This window comes from Diadema setosum, chromosome 11, assembly GCF_964275005.1.
Source record: "Diadema setosum chromosome 11, eeDiaSeto1, whole genome shotgun sequence".
Classification (NCBI taxonomy): domain Eukaryota; kingdom Metazoa; phylum Echinodermata; class Echinoidea; order Diadematoida; family Diadematidae; genus Diadema; species Diadema setosum.
In genome coordinates, this window is record NC_092695.1 from 30480033 (window position 1) to 30503941 (window position 23909).

At 39.5% G+C, this 23909-nt stretch overlaps 1 protein-coding gene across 1 annotated transcript; it reads right to left on the bottom strand.

The window, feature by feature from the left end:
- Positions 1 to 3313: 3313 nt before the first annotated feature.
- LOC140235223 (SWI/SNF-related matrix-associated actin-dependent regulator of chromatin subfamily A member 5-like) lies at positions 3314 to 22882 on the bottom strand. The gene is made up of 21 exons (XM_072315255.1): positions 22776 to 22882; positions 21981 to 22049; positions 20151 to 20317; positions 19191 to 19392; positions 18547 to 18726; positions 17508 to 17663; positions 16785 to 16988; positions 15609 to 15718; positions 14928 to 15154; positions 13976 to 14097; positions 13227 to 13379; positions 12285 to 12417; positions 11759 to 11904; positions 11131 to 11364; positions 10538 to 10651; positions 9486 to 9608; positions 7230 to 7346; positions 6248 to 6382; positions 5167 to 5379; positions 4328 to 4444; positions 3314 to 3625 (listed from the first exon to the last, which is right to left on the bottom strand). The coding sequence occupies exons 1-21, from the start codon at positions 22824 to 22826 to the stop codon at positions 3542 to 3544; spliced, it is 3057 nt and encodes a 1018-aa protein (XP_072171356.1). The 5' UTR covers positions 22827 to 22882; the 3' UTR covers positions 3314 to 3541.
- Positions 22883 to 23909: the final 1027 nt, after the last annotated feature.

Consider the following 23909-nt stretch of genomic DNA (forward strand, 5'->3'; position numbering starts at 1 on the left):
GTGTTGATCGCTCATTCCCCCTCCTCAGCAAAAAGAAACATATCGGTACACAATTTTGTATGAAAGAGTAAAGCAAATGCCAGTAAAATGACAAAGCAAAATCAACACGTCTCTTCCAAAATATTTATTTTTTCCACAAATGCAACCACAGAATATCGATAACAGAAACAACTGATGACAATGTTCCTGTCACAAATATTCTGGGTTATCTGGTCGACAGTACAAATCAAATAAACAACAGAACAAAGAAAGGAAACCCAAAACAACTGTACAATGAACATATGGTGACAAATAATGCATGTACACATGTTACTCGAAGTCAAGAATTTCTGTACTTGACAATGCAGAACTTCAATCAATCACATTGATGCTTAAAATAAAAAAAAACCCAAAATATAGGTACCAGTGAACTTGTACTCAAATCATCTTGATTTTGTTTACATGTCTCCACAGATCTTTGCCTTCATGCATGAATTTCCTTCTGCAAAGTCTACCATTGCAGGCTTTTGTATCATGTAGAATCCAGTTAGTAGTTGTGATCCGATACACTTCTTACGAAGTTTCAGTTTTGATGATAAACTGACAAAGCCCAGTATGATGCCTTCACTAGGTTGCTATCAGCATACCAAATATCTTGAAAGTCTTTTCTGATGAATACTTTTAGTCTGTATGCTCGACAATTATGGTCAACAGAGCAAGTCTGCTCTTGCTGAACTGTTACTGCCTGTTCAAGACTTCATATATTGATATCAAGGTTTGAACAAGTGTACCGCTTAGAAATTATAACTTGCCGTGACAGACATTTACTCCTTCATAATCAGATATTAATTTTGAAAATAGTGGTATGCTGAATTAACCAACCACCTAAGATTATATCCATGTATGTACCTGTCACAAGGTGTAGTTGGTATGTGAATTCCACTGAATTTTAAAGCTAGACCACCATCTCCTAACATACAAGACTACACAGTGGGTGACCAGCAAGACACACCAACGAAATCTCAACTATCATTTCTTTTTTTTTTTAGTTGACATACTGTATTATACACAATTTCCATATCTCTCAAGGAATGTAATCCACCAATCTCTGCTTCAAATTATCACCAGATACAGTGTATTATACAGGGTGACATCTAACACTTCTTTGCATGCTGACAGAGTGCAACTTCTTGTACACAAATTTTGAAGTGAAGATTCTTCTTTCAGAACACTCATTTGAAATCACAACCCTGTTTAGCTGTGCAATGGCAGAATATGTCTTGCATTCTACTGGCTTTTCTACTGTGACATGCTTCCAGACAACAAACACCTTGTTTATGTCCTCTTTTCTATCAATTCTTTCACTCTACAAACACAAAATGCACTTCTTTATAAATATTTGAACCACCTTTGTCTGTTAAAGTGAACGGCATAGCTATTAAAACATACCTCCACAAATTTTGGGTATTCGAGACTGTCTGACTGATCTATTATGTATGAATCCACAGACACAAGTTACATAGATAATCCCCCATTTAACAGACATACATGATGGATCTCTTCATGATACTGTGTTGATAAAATATCAGATACTAACACTTATTACTTGTATAATGCCATTGAAATGTAATCCCTTTTCAACCTTCTGCCCTTTTGCCTTTCAAATTTCTTCAATAAATGGCACAGGGCAAGGGTACAGATGTAGTGAGTGCCTGCATGATCACAGTGAGCATGCAAATGAAAGAAAAAAATTAAGGGAAAAAGAAATGAAACTACTGACACTGAGCATCTGCACAGAATACATGTAAACACAGAGACTGAGACAGTATATTGGTCGAGAAATGCATATGATTTATGTACAGATGTATCACGTATGTTACTGTATTGGCAAATGTGGTCCATGTATGACTACATTATTTACAGACATGTCCAAAACCATGTTATCATTTCATCGATTTTAATTTACCTCTACCATTACATCACTCAACATCTCACAGTTCTGGCTTTAAATATAGTCACGAAGAATAAATAACATGAAGTTCTGCAATGACTTATTTTTCTGACAATCACCAAGGTACATCTCAGGAACAATCGAATCTGTTTTCTTGTTTAAATTCTTCAGCAAGTTCTAATCAAAATAGACAGTACCAGGTATCTCATCGAATGTACACAACAAATCAAGCATAATCAGCCTTCCGACAGGAAAGAAAACTGTAAGCTAACCTGTAACCTACGAGACTCTATAATCTCAACATACTTTAATCCTTTGTATGCTTTGGAGTACAGATTGACACATAAAACCCCACAGTATTGTGCACATTGTCCAAAGCCCCTGGCACAGACACGGTCTTGCAGGCATTACGTCACAACTGATACATCATTACAAATATTTGCTTGGAGTTTGTTTCATCTGAACAGGGTCATGAGGTCAAAAAGAGACAGTGGGACAAGAGTCCTATACTGAATACAGACCATATCTCACACCAGCATGTTTTCAATGTAAATGAAGCCAGTCACATGTACGTACATGTACTGTACTGTTGATGTTGTCATGACTGATGCTACACTGATGCACAAGGGTTAGGTTATCAACATCAATAAGCAGCCCAAGAATACCCACACATTCTGTTGATAATATGTTTGTTCCAGGAGTATTTCCTCGACGTGATTGAGCAAGGGCTCAAACTATGCATGAAGAGCAAAATATCGACGCTGGAGAGTTGAACCTCATGCTGATAACTGTCAACTGTCTCTTAATTCAAGCTTATTGTGCACTGGTCTGACCACCCTAATCCTACCTCATATGGCATTATCCGGTTGCAAATCAAAATTGGGCTTGAATATAATTCACACAGTTTATGTACAACACAGCTACCTAGAAGCCATCGAACCCTACTTTGCTTTAATACACAGATGTTGCAAACATATGCTCCTTTTACTCTTGGGGGAGGAGCACTGTCACAAACTGAAATTGAATCAAGAACCAGTGCTTGGGCAGATTAGAAAATCACAACATAGTGCGATATACAAGTTGTTGGGGGTCAAGATTTAAGTGAATACATGTAATTCAAGTTGCTTTTACCACACATCAAATTTGCCATGCCCAACCTTTCAGTATGAAAAGAAATGAGATACTGGCTGTGAGAATGTGGAGCAAGCAATAAGAATGACCTTATTATTGTTTATATACACAAACAGATTCATTTTAGTAGTGTTGGTACTACAGAAGGCTTGGATTATTCAGCTAAGGAGAAAATTTAGTTTCCCCATCTGATTTGGTGTTTTTTGTTGCCCCCTCGCCCAAACACCCCCACCCCCCCCCCCCCAAAAAAAAAAATCGAATATTTCTTAAAAGTCAGCATGACTTGATTCTAATTATGCAAGGTTTCACAAGCTGCATTCTTTACTACAATGATACGCAGATATTTCTTATATCCAATCAATGTCACAACCAACAATGGCTCTGAAGAGTGGTATCTTGAATCATGAGGTGACACAAAATCCTCCCTTTGCTTGGAAAGAAAAAGGCCTCAACTGCTGTGCACCATGGAGTGGCCAAAGCCTATTTCTTCTTCTTGGGACGTCCTCTGGTTTCTGTCGAGTCCTCTGCCTTTCTCTTCTCAGACTTTGGCGTTGAAACTCCACCCTGCATAAAGATCACAATAACAAGACAGATGTGACTTATCAGGAAAAAGAAAACAAACAAAAATTTTACCAAATGTTTCAAGGCATTCATTCCTACCTACTTGAATAGATAACATTTCCCTCAAGGGTTATTTCCCCTATGAAGTACTGTCTAAGCTGTTATTTTTGCGAGGGTTTGATTTTCGCGAATTTCGCCAATCACAGTTGCTGAAAATGTCACCATACGCTAAGGTAGTAGTGTGCTTATGAAGGCCTTTGTGTCAATTCGTGAAAACAACATCTCGCAAAAATGTCTGTGACCTCTTCATTCGCGAAAATATCAGTGCACAAAAATAACAGCATATACAGTAACATTTTGAAGAGCCACCACAAACTCTTTTGTTGAAATAGAAGTGTATCAATATATCTTAACACACATCCACACCTTCATGTCCTTAAAGTCTCATATCATTGTAGAAATGCAGGGTCAGTTGCAGGGGAAAAAAAACTGCATAACAGAAAAGCCAAACAAACAAAAAACATGTTACCAAGAGAGTAAACATTAAAGAAAGCTGCACAAGCACCCTCTACACAATAGACCATTACTGAATGAATGTAGAATGAGTGAAAGCCAGCCAACTGAGGTGAGCTAAACAGCCTGAGACACTCATACCTGGCATCGTGATTAGTTGATGGCTTTCCTGACATGTACGTTTAAACTCACCCTGCCGGATCCTCTGCCTCCTTTCCCTTTCTTCTTATCCACTTTCTCCTTCTCCTCCAGCTCCTGGTTCTCTCTCTCGATGAGAGTGATGAGCGTGTTGCAGCGACGCTGGAGCTCCTGAATGAAGACAATAGAATCCAACAAATCATTTAAAGGGTGTTACATTATACCAAAGAAACATAGATGCGCACACATCACCAAAAGTGTCATACTTTTGTTTGTAGGTAAAATCCAACCTCTGTTATTTGGCCATGTTGGGACTGGACCCCGACCACATAAGCGATTTGGCCGGATATGGGAGAAACAATGTTTATGTATACGAATATATGTATACATGTATGTATATGAGTACAAGAAGGCTGTGGTAGCTACATAGGTACTGTACATCACAACAGTAGTGTAATTCATGGTAGCCAATTTAAAGTCATAGTCACAATATTGGTACATTTTGCTTTAAAATTCATAACATGTTTTTGTCCGGAATATATATATATATAATAGGTAAATTGCATGAGCATTGTAGGAGTTTTAATTGTGTTTGAAATCATAAAAAAAAAAAAAAAAAAAAAAAAATCTTCACTGCTTGGAGGCACATCCGGATAACAAAGAGGTCTGGATAAGAGAGGGCCGAATAATCAAGGTTAGACAGTATGTTTATTTTTCTCTATAAAAGAGGATCAGGCAAGTGACAGGAACCAGGCTTATTGTCATCTTGTCAAAAAACAAACAAACAAACCCACCCTAACTGAATGGATATAAAAGTTGCCATCTTCTTCTTTTTAGCACGTAACATGCCAAAATGTAAAGAATTTTGTACAAAGGAATGACTCCTTCCTCACCATGGCAGTACGGGACTTGATGAACCAGTCAAATCTGAACTGAGGGGCTTGGCGGACAGCACTCCTCAGGTCGTCATACACGTTCTCCTTGTCGAAGCCAAGCTTGTGGAGCATGCAGACCAGGAACCGGTCCTCATCCTCTGTCCAGTTCTTGCCCTTGTTGGTTCCATACTGGATACGAAGCTGGTGGAATGGGGCGCGGTAGCGGGCCATCTGGATTGGAACCATGAAAATGATACTGTATAATAATAATAAGGTCTTCTTTATCCAGGGTAAGCTCTTAAGTGTTGCCACTGTTCTACCAGAGGGCCCTGCCATTATTATTACCCTAGCGTTGCCAGGTATCCATTTATATACCTGGGTTGACAGGGACATTGTGGGTAAAATCATCTTGTCCAAGGACGTAAGCACTGGGCAGGAATCAAACTCGGGTCCTCCGTTTGGGAGTCGGGAGTCTTATCCACTATGCCACAGCATCCCCACACTGTGGCATAGCCCAAGACCATATATTTAATTTCTGAATGATAAGTCAGTTTTCAGAGAAAAACAATTATATAAATGATCACTTCCTAAAAAGTCATGTGCTGCGGTTGTGTCATTTGTCTGATATTACTAATCAAAATCAATGAATACCTCTGAATCATCATAAAATTTGGTAAGCATCTGTTTCTGCTCTTGGCAGCTTTCTCTCATATGCCAGATACAAGTAATACAAAAGAAAGTAAGCACTCATGCTTGTCCCATCAAATACTACTGACACAATAAATTATGAAGATGACTGTGAGATAAGTCAAAGAAACAAATGTGGTCTGTCCTATCTTGATGTGCAACAAAAATGTATCAAGTGTGCCTTTTATTGGACTTTGAGGTGAGTAGAATTCCAATTTGTAGAGGGAATAAAATGCAGACAACATTTACAAATGGAACATGTCACAATTTCAAAAAGAGAAAGAATGTGAAATTAATGTGTTTAATCTAGGGGCAAGCAACAATGGATTTGGGAGGAACATTGGGGAGGGGTTATGGAGGGAAAGGGGAAATGGAAATATTGGGGGGGGGGGGGGTAGTAGAGTTAACTGACCTTGGCATCCAGGGCCTTCTTGATACCAATCTTCCTCTGGATCTTGGCCTCTCCTCTCTCAATCTGAGCCATGATACGGTCGACATCCTGTAGCTCATTGCATCGGTCCCAGAACACGGTCAGGTACTCACGGACCTAGGGGAAAGCAATGTGATTAATAGTCTGATGAGTGAAGATAGATGCAAAGCCTGCATATAATACTGTTTATCCAAGACTACACCAGATTCTTTCTTTTAAAAATTCACATTAGCTTACTTATAAATTTAAGTGATCTGGATTTCAATGATACCTGGAATCCAGAAATAATAACCATTATGATATCATTTCTAGTATATTCATTGTGTTAATATTTGTGTTAAGACAACAATGTACCAAAGCAAATCATCATCAGAACATTTATATATCTTCTTCATTCTTCCTGTATTATCTGGTTGCCTTTACAATTGATTATCATTTAATATAAACTACAGCTTATGCTAGGACTAGAAAAAAAGAGTAACCCCCCCCCCAAAAAAAAAAAAAAAAAAAAAAAAAAAAATATATATATATATATATATATATATATATATATATATATATATATCGTCGCTGGGGTGACAAGACCTTGTATCTGCAATTTTGGTGAAAATGACTTTTTTGGATTAATGGTCAGTTAATCAGTGAAGCGATGTCCTGTCCAAATCCTAGATGTCTTACCCCAGAAATGAAGCCACCACAGCATATCAAAGGAATGTCTATTCCATTGGATACAGTGCTTTGGCTGTCATGTTTTTTTGCTCTCCTGAACATTTGACATTTTGTAGATACGAGGTCTTGTCGCCCCAGCGACGATATGTACAGTATATATATATTTATATATATACGAAGAAGGCTTTGTTGCTGTTTTACAGAACTACAGCAACACAGATTCATTTGTGTCTAGCTATACTCAAGCAGGAAAGAAAGTTTTATGTAACACCATCATGGAATCATCTGTTCTTACCTCGTCTTGTGTCTTGCCCTCCACGTCGCGGCAAATGCTTTCCACATCGTCCCTACCATACTTCTCACATGCTTTGACAAACTGGTTGAAGTCCCTCTTGTTCCAGTTGGTGAATCCCTGCATGGAAATTGATAGAAATCTACTTAAAAAGTCCCCATTCTCATAACCTGTGATACAGTATTCATTGCATAATCGGGACAGGTTGGGAGTAGCAAACACGGCCCCTTTAAGCGGGGTGCCCGATTTCGCGATGAGCACTCACTCACCATACACTAATGGCATACGACATGTACATGTAGTGCACACACACACACACATGCATACTGACGTACTGTACATGTACATGAATACACAACCACGCTACCCCTCGGCGCGACCCTCTAGCTCTCCCTGCACATGGCTTTGCTAATGTACATAGGGGAGAAGAATGTTCGCGATAGCATGTGTTTCGCAATGGCATGGAAACTTATACACGGCGCTTTCGTGGCTATGCATGTACGTGTACTGGATGGACGGAGGTCAAAACACACCAGTCTGAAGCTTGCTTTGTAAGTTTCATGTAAACGACAACTGATGGGGAATCTTTGAAATATTGTTGTGGTATTTTGGTAGATTTTTTGTGTAAAATATCAACAAAATCAAAGATCGCTTGAAGAAAAATTGTCCCGCTTATCAGAGGTCCCCGCCCGATTATCCAGTGAAAATAACATGCATTGGAAATGTTTCTGGGAAGCGTATGTCATTTAAGCGAGGTTCCAGATTATCAGATGCCCGATTATGCGATGAATACTGTATTGATATTCACCATATTTCAAATCTAAAAACATCATCATTGTCATGAAAAATTTGCCTTGTGAAGTACCTCTTGCTGAGAGGGGAAAAAAAAAATCACACTACTTTGTACACAGCAGCCAGTCTTTTTCATCCTTTTTTTTTCTTCAATACAAGGAAAAGTAGAAATTACGCGGTGCGTAAAATATGTCCTCGCCAGAAGTAGCATTTAGTAGCAAAATGTACAATATCGGTAAAAAATCAAGGTCTAAGGTCAAAGAAGTCAAAGGTCAAAATTCTGTGTACAAGTTTTGAAGCCCTCACCTAGTGCCATCACAAAAAGCAAACAGAATCAAAATCGGGTTAGAAATGGCGAAGGAGTAGCATTTTGTAGCCAATGTACAATATAGGTCAAAAATCAAGGTCAAAGGTCAAAGAAGTCAAAGGTCAATATTCTGTGTAGAAGTTTTGAAGCCCTCACCTAGTGCCATCACATAAAGAAAACGGAATCAAAATCGGGTTAGAAATGGCAAAGGAGTAGCATTTTGTAGCCAATGTACAATATAGGTCAAAAATCAAGGTCAAAGGTCAAAGAAGTCAAGGGTCAAAATTCTGTGTAGAAGTTTTGAAGCCCTCACCTAGTGCCATCACATAAAGCAAACGGAAGTGAAATTGGGTTAGAAATGGCAAAGGAGTAGCATTTTGTAGCAAAATGTACAATGCAGGTAAAAAAATCAAGGTCAAAGGTCAAAGAAGTCAAAGGTCAAAATTCTGTGTAGAAGTTTTGAAGCCCTCACCTAGTGCCATCACATTAAGCAAACGGAATTGAAATCGGGTTAGAAATGGCGAAGGAGTAGCATTTTGTAGCAAAATGTACAATATAAGTCAAAAATCAAGGTCAAAGGTCAAAGGTCAAAATTCTGTGTAGAAGTTTTGAAGCCCTCACCTAGTGCCATCACATAAAGCAAACGGAATCGAAATCGGGTTAGAAATGGCGAAGGAGTAGCATTTTGAAGCAAAATGTACAATATAGGTCAAAGGTCAAGGTCAAAGGTCACAACTGAAATTCTGTGTAGAAGTTTCAAAGCTCCCATGTAGTGCTATCATATAAAGCAAACAGAATCAAAATTGGCTCATAAATGACAGAGAAGTAGCAAATTGAACATTTTGATCACACACGGACGCACAGACGGAGGCACAGACGGACGCACAGACGGACGCACAGACGGACGGACACTCACACGTATGGAGCCCGTTTCATAGTCCCCTGCTCGACCTCGTTCGGCGGGGACAACAAGAGTTGCATACATTGCTGAAAGCAAAAACTTTCATACCTAGAAAGGAAAACAGTATTAAGTTTCTGCATGCCACATTATCTTCTTGTCCATAGGTATGTGTGTGAAATGAGTGTTTATTTGACTCATAGGCACAAGGGATATATTTGACTCGTAGGCACATAAGGGGTTAAAGGCATTATGTCTTTACCTGTGTCAGCAGCATTTCCTTTTCTTGGATCTCCTCCTCATCCAAGGGGGCACTCTCATCAATCTTTCGCTGCTCCTCCTTGCGAACCTTGGATGCATCTGGTAAGTCAGGATTTAGCGGTACCTGTAGGAATCAGCATACAGAGGAAAGGCATGCATTTGCAGGAGTGCATTACGTACAGGGCATGGTAGTCTGTGAGCTTCTTTTTTTTCCTCCCGTCAACTAACACATGCTATATACTTGGTCTTATGTTCTACAATACAGGTGTAGTGTTTATTTAAGGTTCATTAATTCAAGAACAGTTGTGTGCTAATCTAGTGATGATGTCAACATTTTTTCAGTTCATTACTGTGAGGTAGTGGTCCGTGTTCTTAATTGCAGTTGCAAGAAAATAGCAAGGGATATAGTGACTGCTATTAATTTCTCATTGCATGGTCTGTGGACTGCTTGAGCAAAATATCGACAAATGCTTCTATGATACCTATTGCTATGTATCAGGTAACAAACATAGGTGTGGGGGTGAGGAAGAGTGGAGAAAATTCTACATGGAAGTCAACAACATAACAAAAGAAATCAAATGAAATTCAGGAATTTTTCATTGTGTTGACTTAAGTTTTAAATCAGCGAGTGGACACCTTAAAGGGGGCTGTTTCACGAAGCTCTAAAATCGATCCTAAGTTTGATTCAACTGATAAGAACAATTTTGGGATCAATCAATCCTCAGAAGTTAGAAACTGTCTCCTTAGCCATTTGGGAACAATATCTTGTGTCCACCTTGCCACATTCTCGAATGCATCTTGAATGTCTATGTATTCTTACAGATTACACATGTAGATCTGATATGAATCTGTCCCAACTTTGGGTTCATTGTTTGGATTGATTCAATTCCCATATTAGTGAAACAAGACCCTGATGCACAAAACAGAGGAGGCCTTTCTTCATTCAGCACAAAATTTCCATTTCTGCATCATCAATGAACACCATTACACACCCCTAAAAACTCAAAGACTTTGAGAACATTCTTCAGCAAATTGAGCAAAGATGTTCCTTACCCTGTAGCCGATGCTCTTCCTGTAGGCATAGATTTCCTTGTCCAGAAGTTCAAAGAGGCGCGGGGGAAAGAACTGAAAGTCTTGGACACTGGGTTGCTTGGGTGGTCTTGGAGCCTGTAGGATACATATGTCAACATCATGAAATGCATTATTTTTTTAATTCAATGCTTATATAAAATTATGAATAGTACAAAATATCTATAATACTAAAGCTTGCCTCCTGCCAGAAGTTCTTCTTACAAATTTTTTGAAAAAGCAACATTTTCAGAGTTAGGATTTTTAGCCATTCCTAATTAAAATAATGTACAAGACTTTCTATCAACTTCTTTTTTCTTTTTTTTGTATAAGTGTTTCCTGATATAGTGTAACAATAAGAGTGTACTTCTATCATCAATTCAGAAAAATGGTACCAGAATGCTACTGCTACAAATATGCAATCTATTCATCACTTGGTAAGGGAAGAAAAAAGACTGGATCACAAGGGTGCACAGTTTCTGCAGTTGCATGCAAACTGCACATTTCTGATTTTACAACCATCTGTGGGTTTCAGACTCTACTGGTAATGCATTTCTCATCCAAGATGTGAGGCGTACCTTTGGTGCCTTGGGTTCGCTGACTCTGAGGGCTTCTCTGAAATATGCATCCACAGCGTAGTTGGCCTTTCTCTCTCTCTTGGGGGGCTCAATCCAGTTGATCCCAGCATGTTTCTGCTTTTCCTTGTAGTCCTCGCCCTCAAAGGAGAAGATGCTCTTGCTAGGGGCGTCCAAGCTGAAATTCCGCAGGGCGGACTCTCCCAGCTGGTTGAGCTTCTCGTTGAATTGCGAGGTCTGGAATGGAGAACAGCAGCTTAGCGGTTACATTTCTTTCAGGGCCCACGCAAATGTGTCACAGAAATATTGCAAGTGCGAGTGAAAAGCTTCAGAGGCTCATTTCCGAAGATAAAAGATACTATTCCTTAGCTCTATCACTCCCACTGGTATCTCCTTTGTGTGAAATATAAATGACATTTTGAGACACCAGTCATGACAGGGTTAAGCTGCTGATATAGAAAATGACTGATATTGGACAAGATTTATACATTGGTTTACAAATGAGCATTCTTGATCGAAACTTGGCATGATGCCAGGGAGGCAGTAACATTTCAGGCAATATGTCAGTGCAAGAATTCTACTGTCACTAAAGACTGATCCTGTCTGTTGCCTGACATAGCAACTGGCCTACCTTTTGCTCAGTCCTCTGGAGGATGATGTCAATGTCCTCGTCAGTGATGGTGCTGTCCTTGGACGAGAAGATGAAGTTGGCTCCGTGTCGAATCATCTCAAGGGCCTCGTCCTTGTTCATCTTCAGGTTGGAGTCGACCAGTCGACCTGCGGAAATTATACAGTCATTATTCATGAATCTTCAAGGAGCCAATAGAATATGTGAAAGGAAAATTCCACTTCACAAAAAGACTTATCTTGCAATCTTTGAATGTCGTGGCAGACCGAAATACATCATAAACAGTAGAATATGCATGTGTTATTCTCTTTTTTCAATTATTGACATTTTCCTCTCATGTCAGATAGCAATCATGATACAGTTGGATACCAATTCATGAGATGAGCGCTGCAACACTTTGAAAATTTAATTACGAGTATATTCAAAACTCATTTGCAACTGCAACATGATATTTATCCATTGAATTTCACATTGCTGCTTGTAATATCAAAAGGTCCCTTCTGAACAAAGGCTAAAAAAGCCTGCGTACCTTGCTGGATGACAATGTTGTCCAGACGGAGCTTCATCTCTGCTCTCTCGACGATGCGCTCCTCCACTGTATTCTCTGTGATGAAGCGGAACACGTGCACCTGTTTCTTCTGACCGATTCTGTGGGCACGGTCCTAGGACGGCAGAGAGACAACGATGGGTAAGTGCTATGATGAAACAGTTATGTGCCATGGCAATGGTGAAGATTGACGATGACTATGTCAAATAATTACACACTGTGTGTCAGCATGTGACAAAAATTAAGTTGATAAGTAGCCTGAGTGGGCTCTTTCATCTGCAGATACCCAGAGTGCTGCCATTAAAGAAGGGGGGGGGGGGGATTGGAGAGACCAATGCAACACTAAAGGAAATCAAAGGCTAATCACAATATCACATCATCATGCTGACAAGCATACACACTGAAACTGGGGGAAAAAATTGTTCACTTCACCACAAATTTCAGACTTCTTCTCATTTGGCACCATGTGCCTGGTTAATGCCATTTGTTGACCATTATTAGTCACCTGGTGCAGATCATGAGAAGTCAGCATCTCCGACCCATTTTTCTGTGTGCATTTGGGGCAGGCCATTTTCCTGGGCTTGAACCCTGCTCTTTGTAAGAAGTGAAGCGGGATTTCTTTCCTGTATGGGTTGTAATTCTCTCAATTTATTTTTTTCTCTATTTTATGTCTCGTCAGACTGATGAGTAGTTTTGCCTCTAACTAGAGAGGACTACATTGCTCAGCTTGAGGACGACATTACTCAATACACAATATTGCTCAGCTAGACTAACTGGGACTCAAACCCAAGCAATTTGATTGTGACGCAGACATGCTGAGAACTGAGCCACCTCACTGCCCAACTCGCTTCGCCACCCAACTGCAAATGATGAACACATCATTTTGGTCCCTGGATCACCCCTTCATAGTCTCTCGGCTCTTACCATGGCCTGCAGGTCCACCTGTGGGTTCCAGTCGCTGTCATACAGGATGACAATGTCAGCCGTCGCAAGGTTGATTCCGAGTCCTCCTGCCCTGGTACTCAGGAGGAAGACGAACTTCTCGCTGTTAGGTAGATTATAGGCATTAATGCTCTCCTGCAAAAGTGGAATACCAACGTTCAAATGATGTCACGTTTGTGCCGTGATTATTGAAGACACAGTGTAATGCAAAACAATCTCATGGTTACAAGTTCTGAAGTGCTCCCAAACTAGAGGACCAGCCATTTGAAATGGCTTGCACATCAAAAGCTGCTAAAAACAAATGAACTATTAACACAAGTTCTACACATCAACATAAAATGCTTCATAAAAGAAAGCCACCTGCAAAAATGTTGCTGCAAGAGATGTTTTCTCTCCCTTGTACATCAAAGACAGACATTGACTATACCAAATTGTCTTTGACAATGTTCTTACATTATCAAAATCACCAGAGAGACTTCGTTTAGCTGAACTGACTGCCAGTCATTCCTTGGTCAAACATTCACAGACCCTATCATCTTTGGGCCTCTAGCAATCATAACGGTAGAACATTACTTTTTCTTTGTTCGTATCTTTACCCTGTGTAAAAGGAAATTGAGGTGCAAGCTTTATGTTCGAGTATACAATGATGTAATGCCTCTGTTTGCTTCGGTATTGTTCACTGCCTCACAAAATGAAATGAACTGAATCGAATTCCCGGTGATCAAACTCACCTGTCGCTCAGAGTGAGGTGTCTGACCGTCCAGCCGACAGTAGTGGTAACCTTTCCATACACAGTAGTCTTCAAGGATGTCTAGCAGACGGGTCATCTGACTGAAGATCAAGACACGGGAGCCTGGGGGAGACGGGTTGGAACACGGAGTGAATGAATGGCAATACATTTTGAACTATGTCTGTACATATATCATAATTGACTGTCATACCAACTAGTGACCTTCAAAAGAATACATCAAGAGAGAAGTCATAGAAATATAATCCTATGCATGACAAATTTCTCTATCATTCAAACGATATTGAATTAATGATATGTGATCCATACATAAGCATTAAATTTTGAGTCACAGTCATTGGAAACTCTCAAAGCCTAAACAGAATGCTAATTATCCCCCAAAAAAAGTTATCCAAAAAAAAAAAAAAAAGGTATCACATGACAAAAGATGCAAAAGTTTCCTCATTTCCCACCTTTTTTTTTTTTTTTTTTAGCTGTTGTGTGCATTTCGGACAAAAACAACTAGCAATGTTCACTGCCATGCAAAACAAATACATCCTTGGACCAACATGAACGATATTCTATAAGAGAAATGTACACACGGGACAATACTTCTCAAAGGGCTGCAGGTCAAAACACTGCCAATGCCAACACTGAAAAACATGGCAGCAGCAGTGGGAGCAGCAGGGGATCACTAGACGACAACTGCATCCAAATCATTACGTGACTTTGTCCTCCATGAGGTACAATAATGAAACTTTAAGAACATATCGGGCAAAGACTCTGCCATAACATGGAAACACAAGGTCTCTGCAAATCAACATCTATTGATATGATTTAACGTCACTGCCTACATGAAAAATACTAGATAAATACGAAAACAAAAAGATGAGATGGAAGTCATTCTACATATGAATGATCTGTACCATCCAAAGAGGCATCTTTCCCCAACTAACCTTGCTCCTTGAGTCTTGGAAGAAGCTTGTCAAGGACCACCATTTTCCCGGAATTATCCACCAGATGTTTGTCAGTGGTGTAAGGGGGACCCGGCTCGGCCCCGTCAAAGAGGTACGGGTGGTTGGAGCACTTCCTAAGGTGCATCAGGATGTTCATCAGACGCATCTTGTCTGACTTCCCAGCACCGTTTACAACATCAATGTCCTTCATCAGGATCCTGGTGTACCTGATGAGGCAAACAGAGGACAGGCAGTGAAGTAACAGGTCAAGAGTTACAGCAAGACTCAACGGTCGTACATGTATGTACCTTTTGTAAAGTCACAAAATTTTGCATGGTTGAAGAAAAATGTCTCCCAACACTGTGTATGAAATTTTATGTTTATATGCCTCACGGAATTCAAAAAGGAAATGACAAACTACCTCATGTAACTAGAGGACATAATCCCCTTTCTGTACCTAATTTTTAGGGTTGCAAAAGGGACACACAAATTTTCAATGTTAAAGTTTTCAATACTACACAATTTCTCAGTCAAATATCAAATGGTGGGGATTTGTTTTTTCTCATCTTACCTGTCTTTTGTAATCTGTAATCTTGTATGATTAAGAAGAACTAATACAAGCAACACAAGGAGGTGTGTGAAGTGGAGCAACTCTCACTTCCATGGAGCAAAGACTCTTACCATTCTCTCTGCATCTTGCTCAGACCCACATACATCTTGGTTTCCTTCTTGGGTAGCAGAGCCTTCTCTACATCAGACTTGAGACGTCGCAGAAGGAATGGACGAAGCACCTGGGGCCAAGATGGACAAATTGCACTTATCACATCAGATGCTTGGTTTGATTGCTGCATCCTTATTCAATTTTTGAATTCCACTACTTGCAGGCCTCGAATTAACCGATGGCCACCGACGGCCATGGCCGTCAGTGCCCCTCTCGTTGGCCGCAATGCGCAGCGGCCATAAAGTTACTAGCTAGGCAGCGGCAGGCCGGAGCAAGTGGTCGCAAGCCATGCTAAAAAATGCCAGGCCTGTCGGACGGCTGCGAGCATTGCCATCTCTCTTGCTCTGCATTCATGCCCACATGCTCAAAGCAAAATGGCGCCGGAAGTGCTCCAAAGCGAGCGCGGCGTACGCGTTGAGAACGTACTGCATTACAGAACCTACATCGTATTGCGTATAGCCTACTGCCTAACGTCGTCTGCTGCGGAGAGATCTTATGCGTGCGTGCGCTGCTGGAGTGTAGCAACACGGTCGATAGCATACAGCTGTATGGGGCATTCACATCACGTATAAACACCCAACATGCCCTTTCCAATGTGGCCTTGGTGCCCCTCTGACTGACCTAAGTGCCCTGGCCTCTTGGAAAAAGTGCCCTTTTCTAAATGGCCTTGCCCCTCCGAAATCCTATTTCGAGGCCTGTACTTGCCAAAGCATTACAAGGCTTCTCACATAACCCCCCCCCCAAAAAAAAAAAGAAAGAAAAAAGAATCCTTCTGAAGCTTAAATACATGCCGAGCATAAACAAGGCTAACTGGGAGTCATGCAGAGACTGAGAAATAACAGAAGAGAAATAGTAAAGTGTATGAAAATATATAGATGATAATTAGGGGATCTATATATTTACTTCAGTGTTACAAAAATTTAGTATTGATTTTGTTTGTAATAATGGGAGTGCACTATAAAAGTCCCTTGATAAATCAAATCTTTTCTGATAATTATTCAATCATTACCTCGATCCTATGACAACAGATAAATACCTGTTGAAGAACATCAAATTAGTGACAAATTATGTAACAGACAGAACAGTTTAATAGTGGGCCTTATCAGGAAAGTCAACCCTGAATTTGGCAAACTCACAGCATGCAGCCTCTTGACAAGACTGTTGTCTTCGCCAAGACACTCTGCAGTATTGAACCAGGCATCAAAGTCGTCCGAGGAGTTGAAGACGTCGGGGAGGAGGAAGTTGAGCAGGGCCCAGAGCTCATGGAGATTGTTCTGCAGCGGCGTACCAGTCAGCAGGAGTCGATTTGTGGTCTTGAACTCGCGCACAATGTCTGAGAGCTGGATGGAGCATGAGTTAACAATCAAAGAGTTATGTGATATTGAATATTCTACCAGCAGTACTCTTTCTAGATTAATAGCCTTTAAGAAAGACAGAGATCGACAAAGAGGGAAAGCAAAAAAAGCACATACATTTGAAGGAAGACTCGAGTGCTATATTAGATCGACAGCAGAAATAGATGCTTCAGCACAGATCTAAATGCAAAATAACTTGGCAAACTAATGTGAGGCATATTGAATACTGCATAAGTCTACACAGTCAACTTACTCTTGGTAAAGCACCCATACTTACAGTAGTGTTTGGGAGCAATCATCAGTAGTGTTCTGGGAGCAATACATAGTGTAAGCTTTTGGGACAAAACGAGTTGAATAATCTTGAAGAATTTTTTGAAGTTCGACATAATCTTGAGATATCCTGTTAGATGGGCTATTGAGATAGTTTGAGATATACTTGAGATATTTTGTGACATGGTGTCTTACAATAAATGAACTCTGTGACTCAGCAAATGAAATACATACCTTGGACTTTTCATTCTTTATCCTGTGTGCTTCATCGATGACGAGGTAGCGCCAGTTGAATTTCTTGAAGACCGATTTCTCCCTGATGGCCATCTCATAAGATGTGATGCAGACATCCCACTCACCCGGCATCATGACGTCACGGATGAAGGCAGACTAGAATCAAGGCAACATTTGGTGACAAACACATAAAATATATATATATATCGTCGCTGGGGTGACAAGACCTTGTATCTGCAATTTTAATGAAAATGACTTTTTTAGATTAATGGTCAAATAATGGGTTAAGTGATGTCCTGTCCAAATCCCAACAGTCTTACTCCAAAAATGAAGCCACCACGGCATGTCAAAGGAAGGGCAATCCCATTCGCCACAGTGCTTTGGCCGCCATGTTTTTTGGCTCTCCTGAACATTTGACATTTTGTAGATACAAGGTCTTGTCGCCCCAGCGACGATAATATATATATATATATATATATATATATATATATATATATATATATATATATATATATATACATATATATATATATATATATATATATATATATATATATATACATATATATATATATAAACATATATATATATATATATATATATTATCTATTTCAGTTGCTATTTCATTGTATCTCATATATTCTCCATGAAATCTTTGATAAATATATCCATACAATTATCGATGGGCCTCTCGAGTCAAATCAATTCAGGCTCTTGATACTCTCAGGTATAGAAATCTTATATGTACTTTTGCGAAATAAGTAAGAAATGGCATGAAATAGTTAATAATACAGGGCACTTATAATGTCCCAATTCCACATGACTAATGTGCTCAAGGCGCAGAATTGCTTGTCTAGACAACTGAAAGAAAAGATATTCTGCCTGCGCCACTTGAATTATGCAAGGTGAAGGGTACTCAGTAATAATCACTGCAATTATTGTTGCCCTAAATGAGGTTTAACTCAGCATTGATTCTCCCTGCATGGAGTGAAATTTGCAATTGGCAGGACGTCTAAGAAGTAGCACAGTGAGAACTCACCCTTGTCTCCTGGTTACCGATGAGGCAGACGGCCCTTAGTGAAGGGCACCAGCGTTCACACTCAGCCATCCAGTTGGCCAGTGTGGACTTGGGGCAGATAATGAGATGGGGGCTGGGAATGTGTCTGTAGTGCTTCATGTAGCCCAGGAGAGAGATTGTCTGCAGTGTCTTCCCCAAACCCTGTGTGCATAAAACACATTCAAAATAGTTATGGACAAGATATTTTACAAAGAAAACAAAAATGTTGCAGCTTGACGCTAGTCAAGCATTGTGGAAAATTTGATTCACATCCTATACACTGTGTCAGCAACGTAGTAATGTGTCATCATTCTTGAATTCTCATCTGGTGTTCTGCTGAAAAAACAAACAAACAAAAAACTGGGAGAGAAGTTCATCTGATTTATGCAGGATAATCTGCAGATTTTTACAAACTGAACTTTAATCAAGCAATATCTTTAAAGCAATATAATGATCAGGAGATCACAACAAAATAAGAAATAATGCAAAGAAATATATTTGCAAAGTTTTAATTGTTGTATTACATGTACTTGAAGACTTCAGAGTTTAGCCATGCGGCTGTAGGGTGAAGTGCACAAAAAACAGCAGTTGGGAGGATCACTGCAAGTGCAGAATTTGGCCCTCACCATTTCGTCGGCCAGGATACCATTGATGCCATGTTCGTAGAGCGAGATGAGCCAGTTGAGACCTCTGACCTGGTAGTCTCTCATCTCGCCTGACTTGATGTAGGATGGCGAGTTCTCAAACTGGGTGATGACCGAGGTGGCCTTGCGAGACTCAGACAGGAGCTCCTCATCTTCCTCCTGCTCTGTCTTCCGGTGACGATGGCTGGAAAAAGAACATGACAGCATATTACCCTCTTAAAAGAATACAAAACAAATAGCTGGTGGAGGAGTATCCATATGCCTTTTATTCATCCCTCTTCTACATAGTATTTTGGCACCTTTCATGTTACTGTTACGGAGATAAAGTTATCTTTTGGACAGTGGTACATTCATCCAATATGTGCTGTAACTCTGCCCTGTGTATTAAAAAAAAAAAGGAAAAAAAAAGCATCACGTTTGCCTAATATCTGCTTGGTCACAGAGTCTATCCTTTTAAACCACTTCTATCCTGAATGTCATATGAAACATGATTTTATATTCAACTCAGAAATGGGCCCAGTTTGGTTTCTGTTCACGAGTTACTCTCATGTTCAATTGTTTAATTTTTGTGCGTTTGAAATTCAGTGAAACAGCACATTATAATCATCTTCGTTTTTCTTCTTATATATAACTGAATTAATCATGCTCATCAACAAGATTTCAAAAATACTATGTGCTAAGTCAGACCTTTGCAATTCTTCAATTATGCTATGCAGTCACTGTCAATCATATGACCCATTTACTCTTCCTTTACTCTTCTGATATCATTGGAGGGATAACCTCCAAATTAAACCACTTTATCATTGGACAACCCTCTCCCTTTACCTCTGTTGTATCTCAAATCCCTTTCACACCTTGCTATGTATATTCCCACTCCAACAATTAAAATTATCAGTGACAAGACACACAATTGTCCCACAAGGTTGGAGCATGTAAACCTACTCTCCAACAGCCGATAATTTCTGCTTCTCATCCTTTTTCAGTTTCGGTCTGCCGGGCTTGAGTTTGAGAGGGCTGGTAGGGGACTTCACAGAAGAGGCGCTCATGAAATGAGTAAAGATCTCTGTCTGCTGCAGCAGGAAGTCGAACCGTGACGAGCGATCCTTTTCCTGCAGGGACAGATGATGCAGAAATATGCACATTTTTTAATATTAGCATCATCATGACCTCATTCAGCAGTTTAACAAAGAGCATAAAACCAATGACATGGAACATTACAGAATAGTCTGAGATAAACAAGACTCTGAAAAACCTACATAGGCTGAAAGGTGGCAAAAAAAAAAAAACAAAAAAAAAAACACACACACACACACAAAACCCCTTCAACAGGTCAATGGTAGAAAACTGATGTATTGCATATTTTCTTGGAGCATCTCTTAACATAAATTGTCACTAATTCAAGAAGAAAATCTGAACATTGTGGCATTACCTTTATGTGTGTTGATGTTAGAATGCATTTTGTGCTAGCAACAGAAAAAAAAAAAAACAGCCTACAAGAGGCAACGATTTACACTGATATTAAAGGGGTCGTATAGTTTTGGTTGAGACCTAATTTCAGGTTTCTAACATCTTTTGGTAAGATAATGAGAAACCTCTTATGAAATATGAAACAGCATGTAATTCTATGAGGAATTCAACGTTCATTTGATGAAAATTGGTTTAGAAGTGGCTGAGATATAAAAAAAAAGAGCAATTCTAATAAAGTGTGGGACCCACACTTTATTACGATCGCTTTGTTTTACTTTGTTTTTGGATGTTTCAGTCATTCCAAACCCAATTTTCATCAAATAAACTTTGATTTCCTCTTAAAATGGTATGGTCTGTACTATATCATAAGTGTTTTATTGGTACCTCGCAAAAAGTTAAAAGCCCAATTCTCATCTCCACCAATACTGTACCATCCCTTTAACATCAGGGAGATCAGTTTCACAGAATGAAGTATTTTGTGCAGTACATTACATTATCTATAAATTCCTTAAAAAAAAAAAAAAAAGCCCACAAAAACATTGTGTGACTGTGCAGGGTGCTACAGCTGTACATTTTTTTTTTTTTTTTTTTAACCCCTTGCCCGGTTGGGCAAGTAAATTTTCAAATTTTTGCAGAATATTTGCTCGAACATGAATTTTACTTGCCAAAAAAGGAAGTAAAAAAGGAAAATTATGTAGAAAATCACTGTCACGTCAATGGCTAAAAGTAATAAAACACAATTATTTGAATAAACAGCAGATGTTAATTTGCATGCTAAAACACTTAGAGTAACAAACTTGGTTTGATCGAGTGTTGGTGTTGCATTGCATTGATACTTCTTCACATACAAGCTAAGTGTTGGAAAGTTGTTGAAATGAAATTAGTGAACACTGCATCACTCAACAGTCATTATCTTTGGGCTCCTATACAGTTGACTTCTCATGGGTTTATAGGAGAAAACAGTGATAAAACCCAAGGGTGGCTTCAAAACTTTTTGCTTACCCAATTCCGGCAAGTACTTTTTTCAATGCTCAACAACATTTTTGCTAGCCCCGCGCAATCTGCCTACATAGGAAGTGCTAATGTAGCACCCTGCTGTACATAGGAAATATGCTTGGGAGTAAGATGCATAGTGCTGTAGATCAGTCACTAGAAGACAGAAGAATGTAATGCTCCCAATGACATTGAAAAGATGGCTGATAAAAGATAGGGAGCAAAAGGGAAGAAAATAACCAATCAATTGGGATTTGCCAGTGGATGGCAGTGACATATCACTGATTCCTCTTTAGATGTCTACATACTTACCACTTTCGCCTCATACTCCTCACCTACACCACTCCCACCAGCCTTTGGCGGAGGTTTCAGTTTCAGTGGCTGGAGAAAAAGAAAAATGAATGTCAAAACTTCTGTGCATTTGAATGATCTCTACATCCATACAAATTCATTCTATAACCAGGTGATAACTTCTTCTTTTTTTTTTTCACTTATTTTTTAGATCCTATAAACATTAAAAAATTTACCTAGATTAATGCATTTTTAGCCATCGGGATCGGGGCCGATGCCAATGCAAATCGAATCGCAATAGATGGTCTAATGCCAAATGGCATTGGCAATATAAATTAGGCCTAACAGTTAGGCCTAACGTTAGGCCTAATCTGCAAGTCAAGTGTGACGTGCAACATTTTAGATGCGTCTAAAATCTAAATTAGTTAGGCCTAACACGTTAGATCTAACCTTAGACTGGATTCTAGAGTCTAACAAGTTAGACTAACAAATAGACACTAGATATCATCAAATGCCTGTAGATTCTAACTGATAATCACATTTTAAAATGCTTATGCTTATACATAGCACACTGGGAGTACCTACTGACCTACCTACTGCACGGATGCTGGCCAAGTTCATAATGAATTTATATGCGTCATGACCTTCGAGAAGAGTTCGTAAACCATCAAATAAATAAGTACATGGGACTATCAAGGGCAATGAATGAAATAATCCCGGGTGCGAGAGAAACATTTAAAATTGAAAACACCTACATCAATTTATGTGAGCAAAGAAGTAACCAAAATTTATGCCATTTTGTACACTGGTACTTACAGAATGTGCTATTGGTGACGGAGTGTCTACCCTCTCTTCGAAATCTGCCATTTTCCCGCTAGAGTTCCGTCAATGTGTAAGGTTCTCGTGGACCAGGGAAATACCGGCTAGATGACTGTGGTTTCAGTATGGGCGCGCGCAAAAATGCCTTCCACGTATCGATCAACAGAGCGATTCTCGTTTTACGAAATATCGATATTCCCTGAGGTATCGGTGGGATTGAGGAACTTCGGGACTCGGGTAAATGTAATCCATAGATTGCATTCAGCATGCGTTGGGTACTGTTGTGTCGTTCTGATTCTTTATTAATCATAAATGGTAAATGCCACTAAGAAATTACTCAAGACAATTAAGAACTTGAACAAAACCAGGTCACGAAATGTAAAGTATACTTTCCGAGAGGGACAATAATATTGTCCCTCTTGGAAAGTAGGCCTATATTACGGGCCCTATACTTTACATTTCGTGAACAAAACCAGGCCACGATATGTAAATTATACTAGTACTTTCCGAGAGGTTTTGTTCAAGTTCTTAATATTATTCAGCTATATTATAGCTGAATGTGTCCGATATCATTGTGGTGTACTTTCCTTTTTCTTTTCCTTCTTTTTGCAATTCTTGCGTATTTGCTTATGCAAGCAGCCCTACATGATTCTTGTATCATTGTTTTCACATCTGTTATTGTAACTTCTCGGGACATGTCCTCATCAGATCTCTGTACAGCTATCGTTCCAGTTCAATGTAGATATATCTTTGTGATTGCAGGGTCCCATTTTATACAAGTTGATATGATTAGCAACTCTTGCTAGTATAATGGCAACTTACCTTAGCAACAGCCAATCAGGAAGCTGGATTCTTGTCAGTACCATCACGACAATTGCCATTCCAGCAAGAGTCGCTATATAGAGCCTATCATTGTATCAATTTTTATGAAATGGGGCCCCGTCGGAATGGATAGGCCCTAGATCAGAGCTATTTTGAATATCAAGAAAAAGCCCGGAAAGAATGAAAGAAATGACGATAATATAAGTGGGGTGAACTGGAAGAAGGAGAAGTGGGACACCTCTCATATCTCAAAAAGTTTTGAACTAAAATTTCAAGTTTTATCGCCTATTAGGCAGAGCATCAGAGCCA